This window comes from Cygnus atratus, chromosome 1, assembly GCF_013377495.2.
Source record: "Cygnus atratus isolate AKBS03 ecotype Queensland, Australia chromosome 1, CAtr_DNAZoo_HiC_assembly, whole genome shotgun sequence".
Taxonomy (NCBI): Eukaryota; Metazoa; Chordata; class Aves; order Anseriformes; family Anatidae; genus Cygnus; species Cygnus atratus.
The window spans coordinates 115292423-115313900 of NC_066362.1; the positions used below are offsets into that span (position 1 = coordinate 115292423).

Sequence of the window (21478 nt, forward strand, 5' to 3'; positions counted from 1 at the left end):
TGGGAGCTGTTTGCATTTACCTTTTATCTGATGCAGAAAACAATTTGGATTCAGACCCTATTTAATATTCTAGCTAGTGGTAGCTAGTGGTAACAGAACTCTTCATTATCCAGTTGATCTGGAGGTACCATATGCAGAACTATATGCTTATGATATAGCTGTAGTACAAACCTACAATATTTTTTCACTTAAAATGTTTTTAATTCTAAAAAAGAATGTCTAAAAAAGATCTGAAAAAATAATCCGTACCTGGAGAAAATATTTTTAAGAGTACAAGGACAAATGTTAATTTTTATGTGACAGCACAAGAACACAGATAGCATTCTGCACCACTCAGAGCTTGTCTGTCAGGCAAATGATGAAAAAGGCAGACCACATTCTTAAATTCAAATGCTGAAGAAAGGACTAATTTGTGATGATTTCTAGCTTAGTCAGTTGGAGGGCTGTCTGACTGATCTGGTTTTGCTCTTACAGACTGGGATGAATGTGCTTCCCACGCCGAGAATGACTGCTCCGCGTTTGCAGATTGTATCAATGTGATGGGCTCGTACCTGTGCAGATGCAAGACAACCGTGGACACCAATCCATCCCGACCTGGAAGAAACTGTGAGGGTGAGCAAAAGACTGGCATGTAGTTTTCCTTTGCCATGAAAAGTTGGAATAAGTCATGTTTTTCTACCTGTTTTTCTCACAAATATTTATATAGCACACAAAGTGTATATAGATGCACCTTTGCAGTCCCTAGCTGAAGGAGAACCTCTCTGAACACAAAGATGAACCCTATATATGTCTTCACATACAATCTCTCTGAGCACCCCCTTGATAGCCTGAAGACTGATTGCAGAGAGACATGAGGCATGCTTTTTGCTTTTTTGGTATCTGTGTGCCTAATTTCTTCCACTGTAATGATCCATAGCCTGCCATCCAGAAGAGGAGACCCAGGAATTAAATCCGCTTCTTCGTGTAGGCACAAATGAGATTCAATACCATAAAAATCATATATGCTACAATGCCCTAATGAAATATCCAAGACCTGTTTCTGTAATGCTATTGCACGTGTCTGGGTGGTCTCAGCCCAATTTTCAGGCCAGACCTGGCATGCCCTGGTGCCTCCTTGTCCAAATTCAGGTTCCACTGCAAGTGTGTCTGTTCTGTTGCAGGTGAGATCGTGAACCCTCTCAGTGACATGACGGCTCTCAAAGTAGCAGACAGCACAGAATTTGCTCCTGAAGTAAGCCCTGCAACCTCTGCTTCCCCCTCTGTCACCGAGACAGTGGCCACTGTAGGCTCCGAGATAAGCACCACCATACACCTGCCTACAGTGCTGCCCCAGGGTGAGAAGCAAGCACCCCACCGTCATTCTCCCACCAGTGCTCCTCCAGCTCCTTGGAAAAAAAGCCTGGCACCACACACAGAACCACATGCAGATTTCAGCAGTGACAGCAGCCCCACGGCCAGGGAGATGGCAGCCAGCGAGGAACCGACTGTGACAGGAGAGCAGCAGACTGCCGTAAGTCCATCACAGCAAAGCTCGGTGGCAGAGGCTTCCCCTGATGCATCACAGCAAGTGGCTGCTCTCACAAATACACCCACGGACACGGCAGTTCAAGAGCAAAGGAGCTCACCATTGCCAGTGTTATCAAATCAGACAGCCTCCAGTACCACTAGAAGTCATGCAGCTTTTGGAGGGCCTCAAGTCCGCTCTCAAGGCAGCCCCAGCACAGCTCCACCAGTCACAGGGGATGCTGGAGCTTCCATCCTCAACGCCACTCTCGACACACATACAGAGACAGCAGGAGAGAACAGCTCTTGGTCTGAGAAATACACCGCAACCATGGGCTTGCCAGCTTTGCCAGGCTTCTCTTCAGCTTCCAGCTCAACGCCAAGCTCAGCTGTGGACCGCAGTGAGTATGAATCCAGCAGGGCATGCATGCATGGCAATGCAACTATGTGGGAAACAAAACGTCACTCAGAGTCCAAAAAGATCCACAGTTGTCCTCAGTGGTCTGGGTTGAAGGTGTCTGAAATTAGTTTGTCTGTGCCAAAAGTATTTTCTTGCAGGAATTGGCACTTTTTTTCTAAATCGGCATGTCAAAATAATTTCACTTTCTGCTTATTTGACAGTTAGGTTTATCGACATTACATTTCTCCTTCCTGAAGCAGACAGAGCAAATCATACAGCGTGCTGTGTGTGGCTCATTGAAACATATGCTGCTTGTCCTGCTGCCACACATCTCAGTTTCTCCTGAGTACTTTGGCACCAGGCTATTGCAGCAGCAGTCCGTGGAGTTATTTTAGAGACCTGTGAGGGCAGACAACCTGCCTTCCTATTCCCCTCCATGGAGCATGAATCCATGGCAGAGCCCCACAAATCTCCCAGAGGGCAAGAGCTATGTGGAAACCCATGCACCACTTTTACAAGAGCTCTAACTGTGAGTAACTGGGCTGGCAGTGAGGGCTTCATCTATTTGGGTTTGGGCAGATGTACTACAGCTCTTTAGGGGATTTTTTCTGAATCATATTTCAAGGTTAGAGTCAGATTTGGCCTGTAAATTATGGTTTTGTTTGGGATAGGAATGCTGCTGTGCCTGCCCATCACTAAAGGTATTTTTTCTTTAGTGTGTAAGTTCGTGATACCTATTTCGGTTTTGTTTCAGCTTGTCCTTGTTCTTTCTCTCAGGCCTTTCACATCTCTCCGATCCCAAACCACACTCCTCTGCTCTTTTCTCTTCCCTTTCCCTATGATCTCATGTTCCTGGGGGTCTTCATTCACTCAGCCCCACTTCTGGTTCCCCCTCGTCCCTTTCTCCTTGGAAACTCTTTTTTTGGTCATCCAAGGGCAGCTCTGCTGCTTCTCCAGGCTTTCCTGTGGCACCAGTACACCAACAGTCCTGATAACCAGTGCCACAGCGTCCACTTCCCTAGTCCTGCTGTCTCTGGGCAGCCATGACAATGCTTCTTTTCTGCTTTTGTTTTCTTTCTCCTTCATGTTGTATCCTTTGCTCTGCCTGGCATTGGTGAGACCAAGGAACAGAGCCAGGTAAATAACCAGTTTGTGAGCTCTTCCTGGCTAAATGGGGGAAAGAACCATTTTGGACTGAACAACATATAGACCTGAACTGAAAAATTCCATTTACAGCTTTGCTTTCTGTTCTCGCCACCATTTTCAAAGTAGGGAAGAATATATATATATTTTTTTTCTTAAAGAAAACAACAAAAATTTTTTTTTTTTTGGAAAACATCAAAATAGCTCATTTTAACTGACAAAAACCAAGGGTCATTTTCTTCCATCTGGAAAACAAATTGAAGAACTCTACACAAACAAGTTCAGTTTATACAAACCTGTTTTTTTTTTCCTGATGAATTAAATGTTCAGCCAAGTCATTTTGCCCAGCTTTTGCAGGGAAAGAAGCCTGTGAAGGGGTGATGCCTGGGGAACAAGATAAAGAGCCACTACTGCGTTGTCTCACTAGGATGAGGCAGGAAATTCAGAGGGCAAAACCCCATTTTTGGAGAAGTTTAATACAGAGCTCCTCCTTGTGGCAACATCTCTGACCTGGAAGGTTAACAGCCAACCCTTAGTCTGTCATGTCTTTCAAATGCTGATTTTTATTTTTTCATTTGAAAATTGTTCAGAACATTTTCCCCTCTCTCCATCAGATACCTTAATGTGGTTTATCTCCTAAATACCTGTGCTAACATGGCTGGACAAGCCATAGCAGAAAGCAAGCCCAAATCTGTTGATCTTGCTGGTGTTGGTGGTGAGGGTTCCTTTGGGATCAGAAGTATGTTGGGATAAAGGAAGCCTGCTGTGGCTTGCTTTAAGTAGGCACGACTTCCTCCTCTCCTCTGCAAAGCTTTGCTTGATGACTATTTCTTTTCTTCTAGCACCTGTCCCTGCTCAAAGAATTATTGTCTTCAGTATGACTAGGACCAACTTTGATGTAGCAGGATCCATACAGTCTACACAGGGCCCTGCTTTCCATTCTTGTTGCTTCAGTAAAAGCAGCTAATATGGGAGAGTAAAACTCAGTGTAGGAGTATGGCAGTCTCAGGGCTGGAACTTGGTGTCTTATATACTGTTGAAATCAGGACAGAAATATGCAAGGAGGAAAGCAAGTTGGTGCACCAGAAAATAAAAACAGGTAGCTTGATTCAGAAACAATTTTAAACAGAATCCTTAGCTAAGTGGTAGTGTCCTTGAAGACCTTGATGAAGACAATCCTATAGTCATAAAAGACACTGACGTGTTAGATCTTAATAATGCCAGCGGTGATGATCTGTTGGTAGTTGGGAGGCAGTGTGAAGACAGTTAGCTGGCAATGGTCACGGGATGGCGTGATATCAGTCAGCTTGTCTGGCTAGCCCATAAACGATGCTAGGGGTATGAATCATGCCTTTAGAAGTCCTTTCTCTTCTGCTTGTGATCACCTTCAGTGTCTGTGGTAACAATGCCAAAAACAGTAACGTCAAGAAATGACCAAAAACATTTTGAGACTGTCTTAATGTTATTCAGCATATACACCTTCAGGGAGGAGGTCTACACTCTGTTGGGCTCCATCTCTTCTTACACTAGCTGTCTGAAATGCTGATGTCTAATCCCAGGCAGCTGTCCAGCCTTCCTCCAAGGACGGAGGGAGGACCATGGAAAGATTTGCCCTCTGGAGGGGCTGGTGCCTCCCCATTGTGTGTAGAGGGAGCTGGGACAGGAGCTGAGTTTAGGAGAGCAGTTTGTGTGCCTGAACATTGCCATACATCAACATTTCAGAAGCCCCAGAGCATCCAAGACAGAGCTGGCAGATATAAGTCCCACAGGAGGTCTGTGTCCTTCTTGAGAGGTATCCAAAGGCCAGAGAGAGTAGAGCCAGGTGCTGGACACCTGTGTTTAGGTAGTTGATCTCCTGACTACATTTTAGAGGGCTTGCCTTCTGCTGTTATGCACACCCCAAGAGGCCATGCATGCCCATGACTGTCACACACTTGTCCATGGGCTACCATCCATGGAGCATGTATTTAAATTGTCTTTTTCTTACTTCACAGCTGTCCAGAAACTTAATGGGATGGTGCGGATAACAAATGTGAAATACTCTCCGGGCTTTAGCAATGCAAGCAGTGAGGAATATCAAAACTTTGCGCAGCTCTTTGTCGATGAAGTAAGTGGCTAAGAAGGATGTGAGCTGCTACTGGTCTCGATGAAATCATGTCTGATCTGTTTCCCATGAAGGATTTATGCCACATGTGCATCCCTTGATGTACCTTGGAGGTCTGAGTCCTGACTGAGACTGCAGCAGTGTTTTAGATTGAGACCAGGATTTGGGGATTCTCTGGAGCCTCCATTTCCCCTGCTTCACGTATCTGGTTATACTGGCTTATTTATTTCCTCCTTCCGGGGATATGCTGAAAAGTTAATGGATATTTGCAAAGTGCTGTGCTATCCTTGTCCTGTGCAGCAGCTTATTAATGAGCTGTATGATTATGATTACCTTTTGTCACAGCATGTTAAGGCTGACATTCCTTATAATCATCCTTTGTTGTAGCCCCATATCTGGAAAGTAAGTGGTTTCTTGCTAAGTCACCTCTGCCCTCACCTCTAATTAGAGCACAGGACATCAAAGCACATGGCCATGTCAGCTGCTCCTTTAGCACTCCCTTAATGCTGAGGCATTGCCTCTGACAGTATCTCTCTCCTCATTTCTTGCTAAAGTTATCAGAAGTGTGTTCCTGCTGGTGTTTACTCAAACAACTCTGCTTGGAAACCACTGGTTATGCTAGGCTGTTTTGCCTTCTCTGTCTGTGTTTTTAGAGGCCTTGATAACTGTGAAGATAAATCCATCGCTGACAATTGTCTGCCTTTTCAAACACTGCTGAAGCATCCCCAGACACTCACTGTGTACAGAGTCACAGCCTGTCACCAAAACAGCTGTCTGCAGGGGGAGGCACTGGCAACACTTTTGGCAGAGTTCAGGCCAGCATGGAAACTGTAAGGAGGGAAATGTGTGGTCTGTTTAGTTGTGCATGATGTTTTCTTGGATATCATATAGGTTGCCCACTGGTTATTACTTATTTGCACCTTTCTGGAGGTGTTAGTGCAGCACAGCTTTCTCTGAGTTGTTTTGGCCCCGAGCTGTCACGTCAGAAAACCAGCCACAGAACCAACGGGACGTGATTAGCAAAGTGAAGAGGGAGTGATTCTCCTCTGACCTCACTTTCGTTCAGCATCACTCACTGACCAAGGCTATTTCGGGATAGCACATTATTAAAATGGGCTAAAATCATATATTTTCTTTGTGGGGTATTCAGTTAAATAATACATCCAGAAAACCATGGATACAAATGTGTTTGGAAAATCTGTAAAATGATTACATGAAGGAGCCAAAAGAGGTTTTGTGTCAGTTTTACCCAGCTCTCAAAGTTCCAGGCAGAAAACAGCCACCTGTGATTATAAGGCACCCACTCCTTTTTCCAGCACAGTTTTGTGGACTGGCCACAAGCACGGTGTGTGAATGCTCATTCCATCTACCTCTGAGACAATGTATATATAATGGTACCAACTACAGCAAAATATGCCAGGAGTGTTTTATTACAAACGTTCTGTTTCCAGACACCAAAGAAAAGGAAATTTAGGAAAAGAAAAAGGACTGCGTATTTCCTTTCCAGGTTATAAGGGCCGTAAATTGATCTTTTAAAGTGGATAGAGAAAGTTTCATGGGTTTTAAAAGCACTATCAAGTTCCAGTTAAATAAATTTTGCCTATGATTTTTCTTAAACCTCTTTGGAGTCACCATCTACAATTGAGAGAATTTATAAATCCTAATGTGTATAATGTTCTTTAGTGTAGAGCTGTCCCAGCACTTAAGTGCCACGTGGTTAAATTGGCAGCACAGCAAATAGAAATACTGTTCCTTAAATAATGTGTAGATGAGAACGAAGTAAAAACTTGATGTGGCAACTCGCACCGTCATTGTCCACATTAGCTTCACCATCCTCCTTGCATTGCAACTGAAGAACAACATAGCTAAGGGTAAGAAAGTGTTTTGGTCCTCCTGGGTTTTGCTCAGCCTCTCTTCTGCAAGAGCCAAAAGGAACATCATGAGAACTAGGGCTTGTCCTCAAGAAGACAAGGCAGGAAAACAAAAGGTCTGACTTGAGAATGCATTCATTGATGTGCATTAAATTCCAGAGTGCCAAAGGCTGATTTGAATTCTGGTGTCATAAATACTGACTGACAGAAAGTGTAAAACTAATAACCGATAGTGCCTTATCAAGGTGACCCCTCAGTTGGAACTGATGTAGCCTTCATTTGATCTAGCTTAATGCACTTATAATAATTGCAATGAAAGCTATCTGAATGTGTGATGAGTGTTGATACAGCGATTAAGGCAGCTTCACTATTCCAGTGAAATTTCATGCCCTCTGTTAATTTGAGTTTATTCCCAATTTGGGAGATCCTTAAAGCTGCTGCTGGTAGTAGCTGGGCAGATGTGCGCTCCAATACCTTCTTTCTGAAGGTGCAGCCAAAGCATGGACAGGGGGGTGAGCTCTGTGGGTGAAATACCATGGCTCATGCAGGCTATCTTATTGTTCTGTTCATAGTGATGTACCTTTTACTCACTTCTTTTCAGTTTCCATAATGCCAGCACATTCCTGGCTCTGCTGGCTGTGCAGGCTTGCACATTGGTTTTAGTGTGGGCTCCGTCTCACCCTTAACTCATACTTAATCTGCCTCTCGTTTCTTTTACCAAGAGGCATTCCCTTCCCCCGGTGCTGGTGTTAGTTCTGCTCGTGTTCCTCTCTTGTGGCTCTTCTTCTGGCATACCTATTTCTTTTGGTTTGGCATTGCCAGTGTTTCCTCTGCGTGCTACAGAAATGGCAGATGCAATTATGGATGGCAAGATATTTTATTTTTCTAGCAAGAAAATCTCATACTCAAGGGTATTATGTATTTAGTTAGTTCCTTCTGAAAAGTTCAGTCTTTTTTTCCTCTCTTTTCTAGCCTCACTTCATCAACCATTATTTTGATGGCCTAGGGTGTGGTACCTGTAGTGAAATCAGGCAGCCTTCAGAATAAAGGGTTTTGCAGTGTCACCTAGTGGTGACAAATACAAATGAATGCTTGTCAAGCTTGTCAAGCTCCGAGTCTTGCTTTCTGAGGAAAAATACGGATAAAGACAGAAACAAAACGAACATCATCACCAACAACAACCACAAAAAACACCCCGAACTAACAGACAAACAAAAATCCCAAACATGAGGTAAAAAGAAGCATCAATAAATTGAAATCTTCAAGAGAAAGATGAGAAGGGAATCCTGGTGAAATCAGATGGGCTAGGAGGATGTCACAGGTGTGTGTATGTAAAGTCCACAAGTTCAGACAAAAACTATGAAAAGATGAAAGCTTTTCAGCACGTGGTTGTAAAATGGCAGAAAGGGAAAGGGGCATGCATCCCAGAGCCCTGTGTCCTGATGGAAGAGGAGGGGATGACAAGGACGGCAGGGGATTTGTCCTTGTGTTGCTGAGAGCAGCTCCTTTATCACAGACACTCTCCTGTTGCACTTCTGCTGGCAGCTTCTAAGCACGATGGTAATAGTAACAGCTCAGAACAGCCCGTACTACCTGCCTCATCCAGGCTTGAAAGCTACGTCTCATGCTTCCTGTCACTGTACTTTTTATTTGTAAATGTGGAAGGATCTAAAAAGACTTGCCAGACATGTGGGAAAGGTATTACAAAACACAGGGATCCGGGTACATGAGAATGTATGCATTCTGCATGCATTGTGGCTAGATGTTGGGGTCAGACGAGGAGTGCAAACCTCTGCACATCTGTGTGTGCATGCTTTGCTTCCCTTGGGATGTGCAGGTAGGCAGGGAGTCCCGTGCAGTCCTGTTGCGCCCCTTGTTTGGGCAACCAGAGGAAAAGGGAAACACTTGTGGATTTTTTTTCCCCCCAATTTCTCCGAAGCAGGTCTGCCTTTCCGTGTGTAATGTTTTCTCAACATGTTGTTTACAGCTGAATTAATATTAGCCTTCTGTCACATCTTGGGTTTGTTCTGGGAGAAGATGCCATCTGGCCTGTGTCTGTTCCTCCTTTGGCTGGTGCTGGGCTTGGAGGTGGAATGAATGGTGCTGGAAATGCCAAAGCTGTTGTGTGCTCCCTAGGCTCCTGCATGCGCCTGGGAGCCGTGCCCCGTGACCGCCCTCCTGTGGGAGGAGGAGATCTTTCTGTGGGCGGCTGCCCTCCAGAGGTACCTGGCTTGCAAGACTGGGAAAGGAAGAGGTTGAATACACACCCCCAGTCTGTTCCTCTCTCTGGTGTCTCCGTCTGAAGTGAAGGCAGAGAAGCTGAAAGCCTCAAGCAGAGCCGTGTTTTCCCATCCTGCAGAAAGCCAACCGTCCTGCTCTCCTCTGCAGTCAAGGAGGCTGCTTCTGGGGCTACTGGGACTAAGGCCCAGCATGCTTCAACAAAGGCGGCGTTTTCTCCCTTAAGCCGCAAGTGATCTGCAAGGCTACTGTGTACAGACTGTGAATTTTATTGATTTCTCAATAGGTTTAGTGGTGGACTTGGTAGTGTTAGGTGGTGGTTGGACTTAATGATCTTGAAGGTCTTTTCCAACCTAAACAATTCTATGATGCTACGACTCCTGCAGTTTCCTCCCTCCCTTGCTGATATCAGAGGCCTCTGCAAGGACCTGTGCCAAATGGCAGATGAGGTACCTTAATCACTTATCTTGTGTAATGCTCACAGTTAAGTGTACACCATTTCCTTCAGCTGCTGTAGAGTGGAAATGTTATAAACAAGAGTGATTTTTCTGCTGCTTCCCTCCAGAGTATGAAGTGCAATTGTAATGCATAATATTATCTTTTGGGCATTGTACAATGCCAAAAATGTAATTACTTCTACCTGTCCATTTTCACATGCATTTTGTTTTTATTCCAGGTACACAAATCTCTGCCCCTTAAGGTCCTTCAGCAAGTGGAGGCTGGTCTGATTAAAGTGTTGATAACTGGTATTACTAATGGGAGCACGGTGGTAAGTTTCCATTTACTGATTGCAGAAGATGTGGATATCTACTACATCATCACCACTTTTCGTGATGCCTTTGAACACAGCTCCTATTTCACAGTTGACAAGAGCAGTCTCTCCATAAATGGTAAGGAGCAGCTTATATCCTACTAGTTCTTCAGTTAGAAAAGATGATAAAACCTATTATTATTCTTTATTTTTTGATGTGAAAACATCTGTAAAACACATGGATGAGACACCGTTCTCTCTCCTTTATCACTTCTGCTTATCCATCCAATATGCTTTTTCAGAGAACATCAAAAGATAGAATAAGAAGTGAGGTACACCTGATAGGAACCAACTAGTCTTTTAGTTTATAGCTAGTAATAATTTTATAGAGAAGAAGATATGGAGATATTAGAAATTGTGGTCACAAACTGAGGGTTTTATAATCTACCAGTGGAAACAGGTCCACGTACACAGACGTAACCAGCTCTGTTTAAATTTATTTTGAAACACATTACCCTCTCCTTTGCGCTGATAATTTTGCATGAGATAGAAACCAAGGAACAAATAAATGAAAATGTGAATTCCTGCACTGGGAGTGTGTGTTTCCCTCATAAACCTGTGGGCTGGCAGTTCAGACGAAAGCATGCAGTTTACCAAGATCAGCACAATGGCTTATTGTAAAACCTCGTTTTCTTTATATGTGATTTAAGTCAGTAACAATCAAAATTAGTCTTCTGACTAAGTGCTGGTGAATCCTGTTCTACAAATTGATGTGTCATCTCTGAAAACAGTGTCAAATTCTGTATCCTCAACATGATAAGTTTGTCCAAATATTATTGTTATAACCTGTCAATTAAAATCTCAAGCAAAATGACATCAGAAGCATGTATACGGCCTATCCTGTACATTCTCTTTGCCTGTTATCCTTACAGCTGTGAATCTGGAAAGTTGCATATTATGTTAATTAGTAAAATGATGGTTATTTCATGCTTTGTGGAGCGCCTGCCCCTGGAAGCTGTGTTAGAACAGATGGCTTGTTTCAGGGATAGGTCCCCATAGAGCAGGTGCTTGGTTACTGCTGCTTTCTGAATCTCACTGATGGTGGTACATTCATATCTGAGCAGCAGTGATTAGGCCTTAGGAAGAGAAAGGGAAGAAAAGCATATTTTTTCTTTCAATTAGATTGCAACTTGGACTAGTCACACAGACCCCCTGCTTTCCGAACTGCTTCGTTCATGCTGGGCATTTATTAACCACCTCCTCAGGATGGTAGAATGGGGGAGGCAGATGGTGGTGGTGCTAGAAATGTTGCCCTGGGCTGTTGGTCAGTTTAGAAGGATGCGAGCTCTGCAGTGGGGTACCTACATCTCAGTGAGCATCTGCTAAGCAGCACTGGCAGCACTGCTGCTGGAGGGTTATGCCAGTGTCCATGCAATCAGGCTGTGCTTCCAATATCCCACCTCTTCTACATCCATCAGCTACCTGACACCTACAGTAGAGTTTCACACCTAAGAAGTACAATCCCACCGTGATATCATGATGATATGGTCATGCTCCTGTTTCAGAACCAACACATTTTGATTTGTATGCTCTCCACCTTAAATATACCCAACAGATTATGATGAATGCAAGAGTGAAGAAGATGACTGCTCCCCGGATGCATCATGTTATAACACACTTGGGTTTTACCAGTGCAGTTGCAATGACGGATTTGCTGATGTGCATCCAGAAAGGCCTGGAAGAAACTGTGAAGGCAATTTTTAAAAATTATTATCTAATGGCTAACCTAACTCTTATCATTATTATCTTTATTGGATCAAAGTCACACTTGCCACAGGCCTTGAAGTTTGTGAGGGATCAATTTGGTTTGTTTTATTCAACTACGTGCTAATGGAAAGAGTCTTGCAGTGGATTTAAGCATTTCTGACTTGAATAATCTGAGTTATTATATTAATATTTAATGCTGTCTCTGTAAGATTATTTTAATATTTCTGTTTTCTCATATGTGCCATTAAAAGTAGATAAGATTATCAGGAATGTTAGTTATTTCCATTAGCAGTAGCAGAGGGGATAGCAGAGAGAGCAGAGATAACAGAAAAGGTCATAGAAAGCAGGTGCATAGTATGACCTCTGTATTGCCTCAGGGACAAAAAGTTAACATAGTGTTACAGATGAGTGTTTTGCAATAGTCAATTCATCTAGTTTCTTCTGTCTTTCCTGGAATCATTTGTTAGCTGACATGTAATGAGTCTTTAAGCTTCTAAATTCTTTTAGGTTTCTTCCGTAATTTGTACTTGTACTTGCTTTTGTAACTGCAGTGATAAGATACTCATTGGCTGAAGTCACAAGGATTTGTGAACTGATTCCAACCTTTGCTCAGTTTTGTTTAACCAACACATTTAGTAGTGTGACAATGAGTTTTTGGGGAACTCAACTTGAAAAGAGCCCAGAATTTTTTTTCAGCTTTCATTCAAATCAGCATCTTTTCAGTTTGGGACACTCCTGAAAGGTGGGGAGCTCCAGAAGGACATGTGTGTATATATATATATATATATATATATGTATACACACACACACATATATACGTATATATATGTTGCTTGGGAAATAAATGTTATTTGTATGTACAACTAATTAAAAACTGCTTAAGAGATTTTTTTATGCAATGAGACGCATCCTGTTCCACTGCAAATTGAGTTTATTATCTGGGTGCTAAGTCAGATACTTAGGTTGTTTCTACTGCCAAAGAGCCATGGTAACCCCAGAGCCTGTGCTGGAAGCAGGATGTTTGGCATACACATTGATCTCTGTCTCTGCTTCACCATTTCCCCTGTTCACTTTCTTCCTGGAATCATTAAAGATTCCTACCAGAGCGTTTGTTCAGCTCCTTACTGTGTCTCTCAGGGTACGTGTGCAATACGGGCCTGATACATAAGGTTTGTCCTGCATGTCACCCCCAAAATGATGTCTCCAAAGCATTCAGGGTCATATATTCTGGATACCAACTTCTCACAAGTGGGGCCAGTTTTTTTAACAGACTCTGTTCCTGTTTGCATCCCGTAGCCAGAAGTGTGCAGTCTCCCACAATACTAGGCAAAAAAAATCTGAACGCTGCTCAGCAACTTGCAGTTGTGGATCTTCTGCAAGCACTGATCACCCAAAAGCTGTATGTACGAGCTTTACTCAAACACATTAATTATTGCAGTTCTCAGGAAATAAAGCACTTAGGCTTTTCTCACTCGTGCCGTATATATCTCACGGGCTCTTTCTTAAAGAACAAAAACAGAAACAAACAAACGAAAACCCCAACCAACCGACCAACCAAAAAAAGAAACAGCCACAGCTTTGACAGCAGGTAGAGCTGGTTAAAACAAAACAAAACAAAAACCAAACATAAAACCCACAGAAACTAGGAAACTGTGAATTTCCTCATATGTGTTTGCTTTTACCTTATGAAATCAATCTGAATCTGTAAATTACATCAGTCCTTTATTTTTGGCACTCTTCAGCATTTCCTACCAGCCAGGAGGCAACAGTGATGGACAAGAAACCTGTACCCAACACAGTTTTACCTGCAACGTATTTGCAGACTTCAACTTATGTTTCCTCCCTTGCTTCATTGAACTTCTCTGCTACTGAGCACAAGGCTCTGGAGGACACCAAGTTCTCCAGTGTGGTGCTGCCTCCTCTCACCGCGGATCCTGCATCAGCTCCTGATGTTCCTCCTCAAGCGTCTCCCGTCCCCCTTGTTAAACCTGCCCAGGAGGTTTCCATTAAAGATGCGGTGAGAGTGTTTTGTGAAATTGAGAAGATTGTCCTTGCCATCCAGAAGGGATTTTTAGATCAGGAATCCATCCCTGAGTCCTCCCTGTACCTGGGGGAGCCTCGCTGCAACGTGAGCATCAGCAATGGCACTCATGCTGTGCTGCAGGCTGGCTGGAGTGAATGTGGCACTGAAGTTGAAACCGTAAGTCCCCTCAGACAGGGAATGCGAAGAAGCCCTGAAGAATTTTTTTCTCCCTCTCTTGGGTGGGAGGTGGAGCGGGGTGGGTGGAGGGGCAATGATTGTTCCTTAGCTGGAAGTGGAGTCTATTAGTTGCTGAAATGTTGTGCAACGTGTTTCATGTTTCCAATGTCTTTGGAAAAAGAAAACTTCCTGTAAGTGGAAAGTTAACCCTCTGTTTGGGTATGGGGGCAAGCAAGAAAGAGAAGGGCACCTTTGGGGTCAGGCAGGAAGGTTCAAGAGTCTCTCGCAACTGAGACCCACTTCCCATGCCTCTCTAGGTTCCTCCTGCAGCTGTCTCAGAAGCTTCTCTTTTCTTAAGAGCAATCTGAGCATCATATTTAGAGAACACCCCAGTTGTTCCCAGTAATGGGGCAAAGATTGATGGCTGCCTCTATGGATCCCAAACCAAACTCTATGCTCAGAACAAATCCAAGTATAGAAAATCCCTCGTGGATCAGTGATCATTGCAGATTGAGGAAGAGGAGGAAGGCTCATGTATTTTCCTTGTCTAGCTCTACAGCAACAAAGATGCTGGAGGTTTAATCTGTCTGAAGAATGGAGAATTCCAAAGTCCTTGAAGCTGCTAAGCCTGTAGCTCTGCTATACCCCTAGAAGCAGTGGTGTTCACAAGTTGTGCTTTCTTTCTGTTTTCCAGAACGTGAGTAATACCGTAGTGAAAACCATACTTCGGAATGACGTTTCTGCTGTGGGAGTGATCCACCACTTAAAAGTTGCCAGTCCCATTCACTGTGTGTTTCAAAACAATCTCTTGACTTCCTCTGGATACACTGCAGAGGGGTAAGGAACATCTCCCTCTGCTTTGAAATGCTGGTGTGTGACTCAATGCTGCTTCATGGGAGAGATCACCCATCTCTCCCCCCTCTAAGAAAGGGGTCTAAGCTGGATCCACTGACAGTACTTTCTGTGCTGAATAGTCTGCCTTCTTAAGTGTCCCATTCTCAGGTGATCCCTGTTGTGTGCTTCTGTCATACTCCATCTAAGGTGGCAACAGATCCAACAGCCACCAAGCTTGGCCATTGCCCAGCTAAACCATCGGTGAAAATAAAGCTTTGGGAGCTACCGGTGCAGCCTTGGGAGGCAGGATTCCTGCTCTTTGCCTTCCTGGGCAACCACATTTAGCAATAAGATTATTCACCTGCTTTTGAAATATAACAACGATGTCTCTTCATCTGAGGCAGGCATACAGACTGCTATGTGGGTGCTAGGTTTGCTGTTGAGGATGGCAAGTTTTAACCCCTAATTTTCTCATATCTCTCACTTACTGTTCAGGTTTGTTCCTTTTCCTTAAATTTCTAGGCTCTTGTCTTCTGCACTAAGGTTTTACTCTCCTTATTTGAACTTTAAGGCATCTCATAGTCTTGTTCTCCTTCAGGTGCACTCAGATATTTCTATCTGCTCTATTTATATTGCCAAGACATTACGCCATCTGGTTTCTCCCTTTTTCATTTCCATGGTTCCTACCATCTCAACTGAGAACTTGATTCATTTTCACCCTTTTCTCTTGAACACTTCTCTAGCTTCTTGGGCATCTTTCACTACTTATATGTGCAAGAGGTGGAGAAACAGGCACCATTTTATGACTTACAGAAACACTCCAACTTGTGGTCTTTAAAAGTGGTTACTTCCTGTTTCAGAGTTTACACCATTTTTGAGGATTTACATGGATCTGGACACTTCAGAACAGAAATGCAGTTGTTTATTGGAAACTCCCCAATACCGAAAAATTTCAGTGTCTCTGCCAGTGATGACATACTGATTGAGGTGGGGATCCAGAGAGCAGACAGCAAGCTGAAGGTGGTCCTCACTGACTGCTGGGCGACTCCGACTAACAATTCAGTGGATCCCCTCTCATTTACTTTTATCAGCAACAGGTACAGCAAATGCCACTTGCACTATCTTGAATGGTACTGACTACGGATGTGTTACATTTTAAATGCCTGTTGTGTGTGTTTTCATCATTCATATACACTGTCCCTTACCATTTTGACTGGCCACACCTTCTCTGAACAAGGAAGGTAGGCACGAAAAGAAAATGTTTTTAAAGTGGAATGTGGTAGCTGTTTTAGTTTGGTTGTCTTCCCCATAGTTTTGTAAAGGCGTTGCACGTTTGACCAAAATAAATAGGTGGTTTTCATGGACAATATGGAAAGAACTTTTGAAAAATGTATGTTTCACCCATTTCTCCATGATTTGGATATTACCATGAGCTTATGTAACTCTCATCACTGAAGGTGTAAGTTGATTGATTTCTGTGTGTTGTGACTCACAGACAGTATTAATGCAGCTTCTGGTAGAGGAGGCTTGTTCCTGTTTGGATACCTAATTTTACCTTGATATCATGTCCCCTATGCTCATCCTTCGCCTTAAAATACAGAATAGTCTTTTTACTCAGTAACAAAAGCCATTCCTTTTAATATATTGTTAGTTTCACTTTTTGTTTGGTGAAGCCACATTTAAATCCTTCTTTCTGTCACTCTTTCCCTTCTTTTGCAACCCCCCAACCACCTCTCATATCTCCTGCTCTATTTGCTTACTGTGACAGCAAAGCAGCAAATAGCCCCTTGTCACCCCTGCACTGCTGGAGAGTTGCTTCATGGAGTGTGTGGCTGTGGCTTTTTAAAGGAGTCTTACAACCTGAGTTAAGTGCTATAACCACAACGTCTTCTATAGCCCTACCTGATATGTGTGTATTTTCTTCTCCTTTTCAGCTGTCCTATCCCAAATACGTACACCACATTGCTAGAGAATGGGAATTCAAGCAAAGCACAGTTTAAGCTGAAAATTTTTTCCTTTGTCAACAATTCTGTAGTTTACTTACACTGCAAAATTCGTATTTGTATGGAGACACCAGGAAGCACCTGCAGGACGGTAAGGGTTTTGCTATGTGCTTTTTCTCTCTCCTTTGCCATGCAGTCCTTTTGTGGAATTGAAGAAGCCATGTTTCCAAACAGGGTTTCAAATAGCTCCTTCATCCCCTGCTGAGAGTAGGGAGGAGTGGGAAAGGACTACAGCCATGTGGAAGCATCCCCCTTTCTTCCTGTTTCTATCCTTGCAGTGAAAAGCATGGATCATGCACAGAAACGGGTGTCAGAAAGTTGTGGGACTTCACCTCTGCCTAGGGGTGGCCAGAAGATGAAGAACAGAAGTTACAGTGAGAAAGGCTGTTCAGAAATGTGCCACCTCAGATGGACATGCCACAGAAAAACTACCACCCTTATTGGCAGTTTCAGTGTCTGACCAAACTGATTTGGGATGTCTTTCTATCCTTTCTTCTTCCCCTAGAGATTTGCTCCTCCAAGTCAGAGTTTAGGTGCCACAGAGGAAGCTCCATGGCATTAAGTTTCCAGGGCTGTGAATCTAATAGAGTTTAACAGGGCTCTTTAAAACCCTGTTGCTTTTAAAGTAGGAAACCAAGCACTGTTCTCATAAAAAACTTCAGTTCCTAATTGTCTTCCTACTGTGCTCCAAAGCATTTTTTTTTGTTTCTTTTATTTCTAAGTAAGTGATACACACTGCTTAATCTAAAAATGTGTTGCTACCATGGAAATAAATGAAAATAATACATCAGTTTTTGCTGATTTTTTTTCCTTTATAACCTATACACAGGAATTCTCCCCTCCTTCTGCCAGCCTTCCTGTGATTTTTTTTTTTTCTGTCAAGGATGTTTTCATTAACAGCTTGCTGCTCCTCCATTGTTTAACACTTTCCTCTAGCTCTAAATAACTCATTTTAAGCTCATTATAAAGTAACCAATCTCTTCCTAAAAGATTCAAAGTGGCCAGCAGAAAATGCTTGTTTCCTTTCTCAAAGTGCAAAGCTTCCTCCAGATTAAAAAAAATAATAATAATAAAAAAGGTAGGAACAGGACACACGACTGACAGCTAGAAAGATGGCCCCAGGTTTCAGAGCTGATTTTGTGTGTTAAAAATCAGTGCATGAGCAATCCCCAGGCTATGCCCCCCATGGAGGTGGTGGATCCCTCCCCAGGTTCACGGTGTGGTTGCTCAAGCAGTGTCCTGCACAGCTGAGGAGGGACACGGTAGGTGCGAGGCAGAGGAATACAAGGGATGGGCCGGACACGGGTTGTGTGGGCTGGTGTTGCTGCTGCAAGGAATCAACCAATTGCTTTGCTAGGAGCTGCCGGGTTTTCTGTTAGGGCAGGCTTTAGCTGCATGGATTAGAGTTTAAGAATTCAGCTGACTGAAGGCCTGGCTATGATCTGCATTACAGGGGTCAGTGATGGGGTAATGGTTGCCCAAAATGAGGCCTAGAGGTCTAATGAAGGTTGACATCTGCAGTAAACAAGGCACAGTAGGGTTAATCGGTGAGGCCCTCTCCCTTCGTATATTCTATATTACTCATACGTATTTGGAAAAAGAAAAGAAAAAAAAAAAAGGAAATATGTTGTTCTTTCTCCTGTACAAAATTTATCCCTTAGGAAAAGTTAGAGTATTCAGTATTTTAGGTAGAGATTAAAATGTTACGTGGAGAAGACAAGTACTGGGAAATCTATTCAAGGGCAGGCCAAAGTTGCAGCTATGTGGGTATTTTTCAGAGGCTGGCTTGGCTAAAGACACTGTTGCTGAGAGGGGACTGTAGAGGTCTCAGTGTAATCAGGCTGGTAACGCTGGTGAGATGCTTTCTTTTTCTGATTATAGCATGGTACTGCAGTCTCTCTGATACTGTGTGCACCTCCAGGAGAATCACAGTGTCTTCTGAATAACCTACTTAGGACAAAAGGGTAGAAAACAAACTGAACAGCACTACCAAGGAAGTATCCAGAAGATGAATGTGCTCTCTATTGTGCAAATGTCACTCACACAGAGCTAAAGCAGCTAGCCCATCCCCAGCCTTTCACTGGGCACAGCTTTCAAACCAGTAGTTCCCAGATGAGTAGTCCACATATTTCTGAAGAGCTGTGTGTTGTTTTCAAAGGACACAACTTGGCAGGGGGCAAATGTTGCCACTGCTGATCCTGGTGTTGGTTGTAGAATCTTCTATGCCTGCCATGTGCAGTAGAAGCATCCAACCGAAAATGTTTGTAAAACCCTGGCATATAGAAATAGCGAGAAGTTTATTCTCCCATAAGCATAGGGTCATTTAGGTTGGAAAAGACCTCGAAGATCATCTAATCCAACCTTTAAGCTTTCTCCAAAACAAATGGAGAGTTAATGAAAAGAAAGAGGTTGTCTATGTGAAATGTCTGTTCGCAGCAGTGTTTTCCAGTGTTTCAAAATAGAGATCTCAGACTGATGTTTCTCTAATGCCATTTCTTTTGAGCTTTCATTGGGTGCTCATTTCAGTGAAACAAACACATAACATTAAGAAACAAAAACCTCAGTGGGTCACAACAGCACTGGGCTTTCCATTCTCATCAGAAGGCTTTGTATTATTAATTAGTCAGCCATGTGACTTGTTGGAGTCTGAATTGGTTTTGCAGAGATGCCACGCGGCTCGATCCCTGAAAACCGGTGAAATCATCGCTACCCACAGAACATCCTGGGGACCTCTGTGTAAATCTGCTGGTGAGTTACAAACAGGTGCCTGTAAAAAGGGGATGCAGAGTAAGCACCATTTTAAGATTCTTTTTCACTGCACAGGAACCTGAAAGCGTGTTGAAACACAACTCCCTGTGTATTTTTCCAAGGAGCAGAAGTTCTCACTGAAGCCATGTGACAGTGCGGAAAAGCGTGTGCCCTCCTTGATGAAGTGACTATCAGATTGTCAAGGCGATGAAAGAGAGAGGAAAAAAGTGTAGCTGTTTGCACAGGGTAGCAAGTGCAACAGCCACACAATCAAGCAGTAATTGCAATTGTACAGTGCAAAAGCGGCTTGCATCTCTTAGATTGCAATCAGTTTTTCTGGTGTACTTTACACTGTTCTTAGACCACGGTTATTTTGAGCTCTGAAGTCCAAAATCAGAAGAGATAAGAGATTGCATTGCCATATTTCCTTAGACTCCCTGATATTGATTTCGTTATTACTGTGAGAGAAGGTGGCACAGCCTAGCTGATACACAGCACCCTGGTCAATCTGGCAGAGTGGTGCAGTACAGGCTAATAGAGAGCGAACATCAGCTCTGTGTATAAGCAAGGTCTAATTTGTTATGCTTCTGCCTCTTCTGCACTTACCCCAAGTGATGTTTTCAAGGGCAACTGCTGCCTCTAACATTTTCGTTCATTTGGCTTCCTCCAGCCATTTGCATTCGTATTGTATTAGCGTAAAACACTCATTGAGAGTATTTGTACACAGCAACATCACAGTTTTAACACATGGCTACTGTCAATAGACAGAACTCACCCTCTTTCCTCTTGCTGGTTGCCTGTTTTGCCAGTCACTTAAGTTTTTCTGTCTGTGGAGATAGGTTAGTGATGGATTGATAATGGATCTGGGGTATTTTTTTTCCCTCTACTGTAATGGCCACAGTGTTCTTTTGGAACTTGAAACAGGCTCTGACGCAGCATATTGTACTTTTCTTCCCTTATGTGTTAGTATTAGTCTGTTAGAATAGGCCTTCAGTGTTCATGTCTGGTTTAGTTCTTTTTTTAAAACTTAGCAATGAATTTGTACAGCACTTTCTTTGTACAACACTTGCACCAGGTAGGTTTCACTCCCATTTGCACTGGAGACCCTGATGCATTTCTAATGCTGAAAAATGGCCATCACACGAAAGGAACTCTGGTGAGGGGAGCTTTGTTCAGGTGGCACGACAGCAATACAGCAAAGCTGTAGCTGTGTGGTGCTACAAGATGTAGTCTTTTTTTTTTTTTTTTCCAGTTTGGATATTCACATTGCATTTTGAGTGTGAGGCTAGACATAGGCAGTGATATCCAGCTCTGTGTTGAAGGAGACAATGTGAATTGCTATGTCAGGTAAGCTGCTGCATTAAAACATGAAAAAGTCCTAACTGCTCTACCTATACTACTAGCCACATGCTATAGAAAAGGCCATTGATACGTTATATTCAGGAAGTCCTGTCCTATCTGTGTTGGGCTATGGGGTTATCATTTTGACTGTGCATCTTCTTTTTTAATTCCTTTGTTTGATACCAAAATTCAAAATAGGCGCAAATATATTGTGCAACACTGCCTTGGCCTGTCTTGGAATGATCCCTGGACATTACGTAGCTTGGACTCTGCCAACATGTGCCTCCATGGCTGCTGACAGGGCCATTTGGCCAAAAATCTTGTTTCTAATTACTGGCATGTATGCATCACTAGTTGTCTTCTGTGCACATCAGGTACTGCACAAGTGCTTGGCTATGAGTGCTGTCCCGTAAACATATGCAGAGATGCTTTTGTAGGTACATCGAACATTCACAAGAATGAATTAGAAGCATGCAAGAGTGTATGTACAAACAGAAACAGAGGTATAACGTTACGTGAGAGGGGATTCTGCTTGCAGATTTGGACAATTACAGTGGAGTATCTATATGTGAACC

General features: G+C 43.2%; 1 protein-coding gene across 1 annotated transcript in view; it reads left to right on the forward strand.

Annotated features, from left to right (window-relative positions):
• Positions 1–21478, forward strand: part of UMODL1 (uromodulin like 1) — a 44859-nt gene that overhangs the window by 19614 nt on the left and 3767 nt on the right. Inside the window, exons 10-19 of the mRNA XM_050712100.1 lie at positions 475–612; positions 1161–1904; positions 5041–5153; positions 9936–10149; positions 11626–11763; positions 13520–13977; positions 14672–14814; positions 15672–15908; positions 16746–16905; positions 19478–19562. Of these exons, the coding sequence (XP_050568057.1) occupies positions 475–612; positions 1161–1904; positions 5041–5153; positions 9936–10149; positions 11626–11763; positions 13520–13977; positions 14672–14814; positions 15672–15908; positions 16746–16905; positions 19478–19562 (2430 nt within the window). The remainder of the gene's footprint in view (positions 1–474; positions 613–1160; positions 1905–5040; positions 5154–9935; positions 10150–11625; positions 11764–13519; positions 13978–14671; positions 14815–15671; positions 15909–16745; positions 16906–19477; positions 19563–21478) is intronic.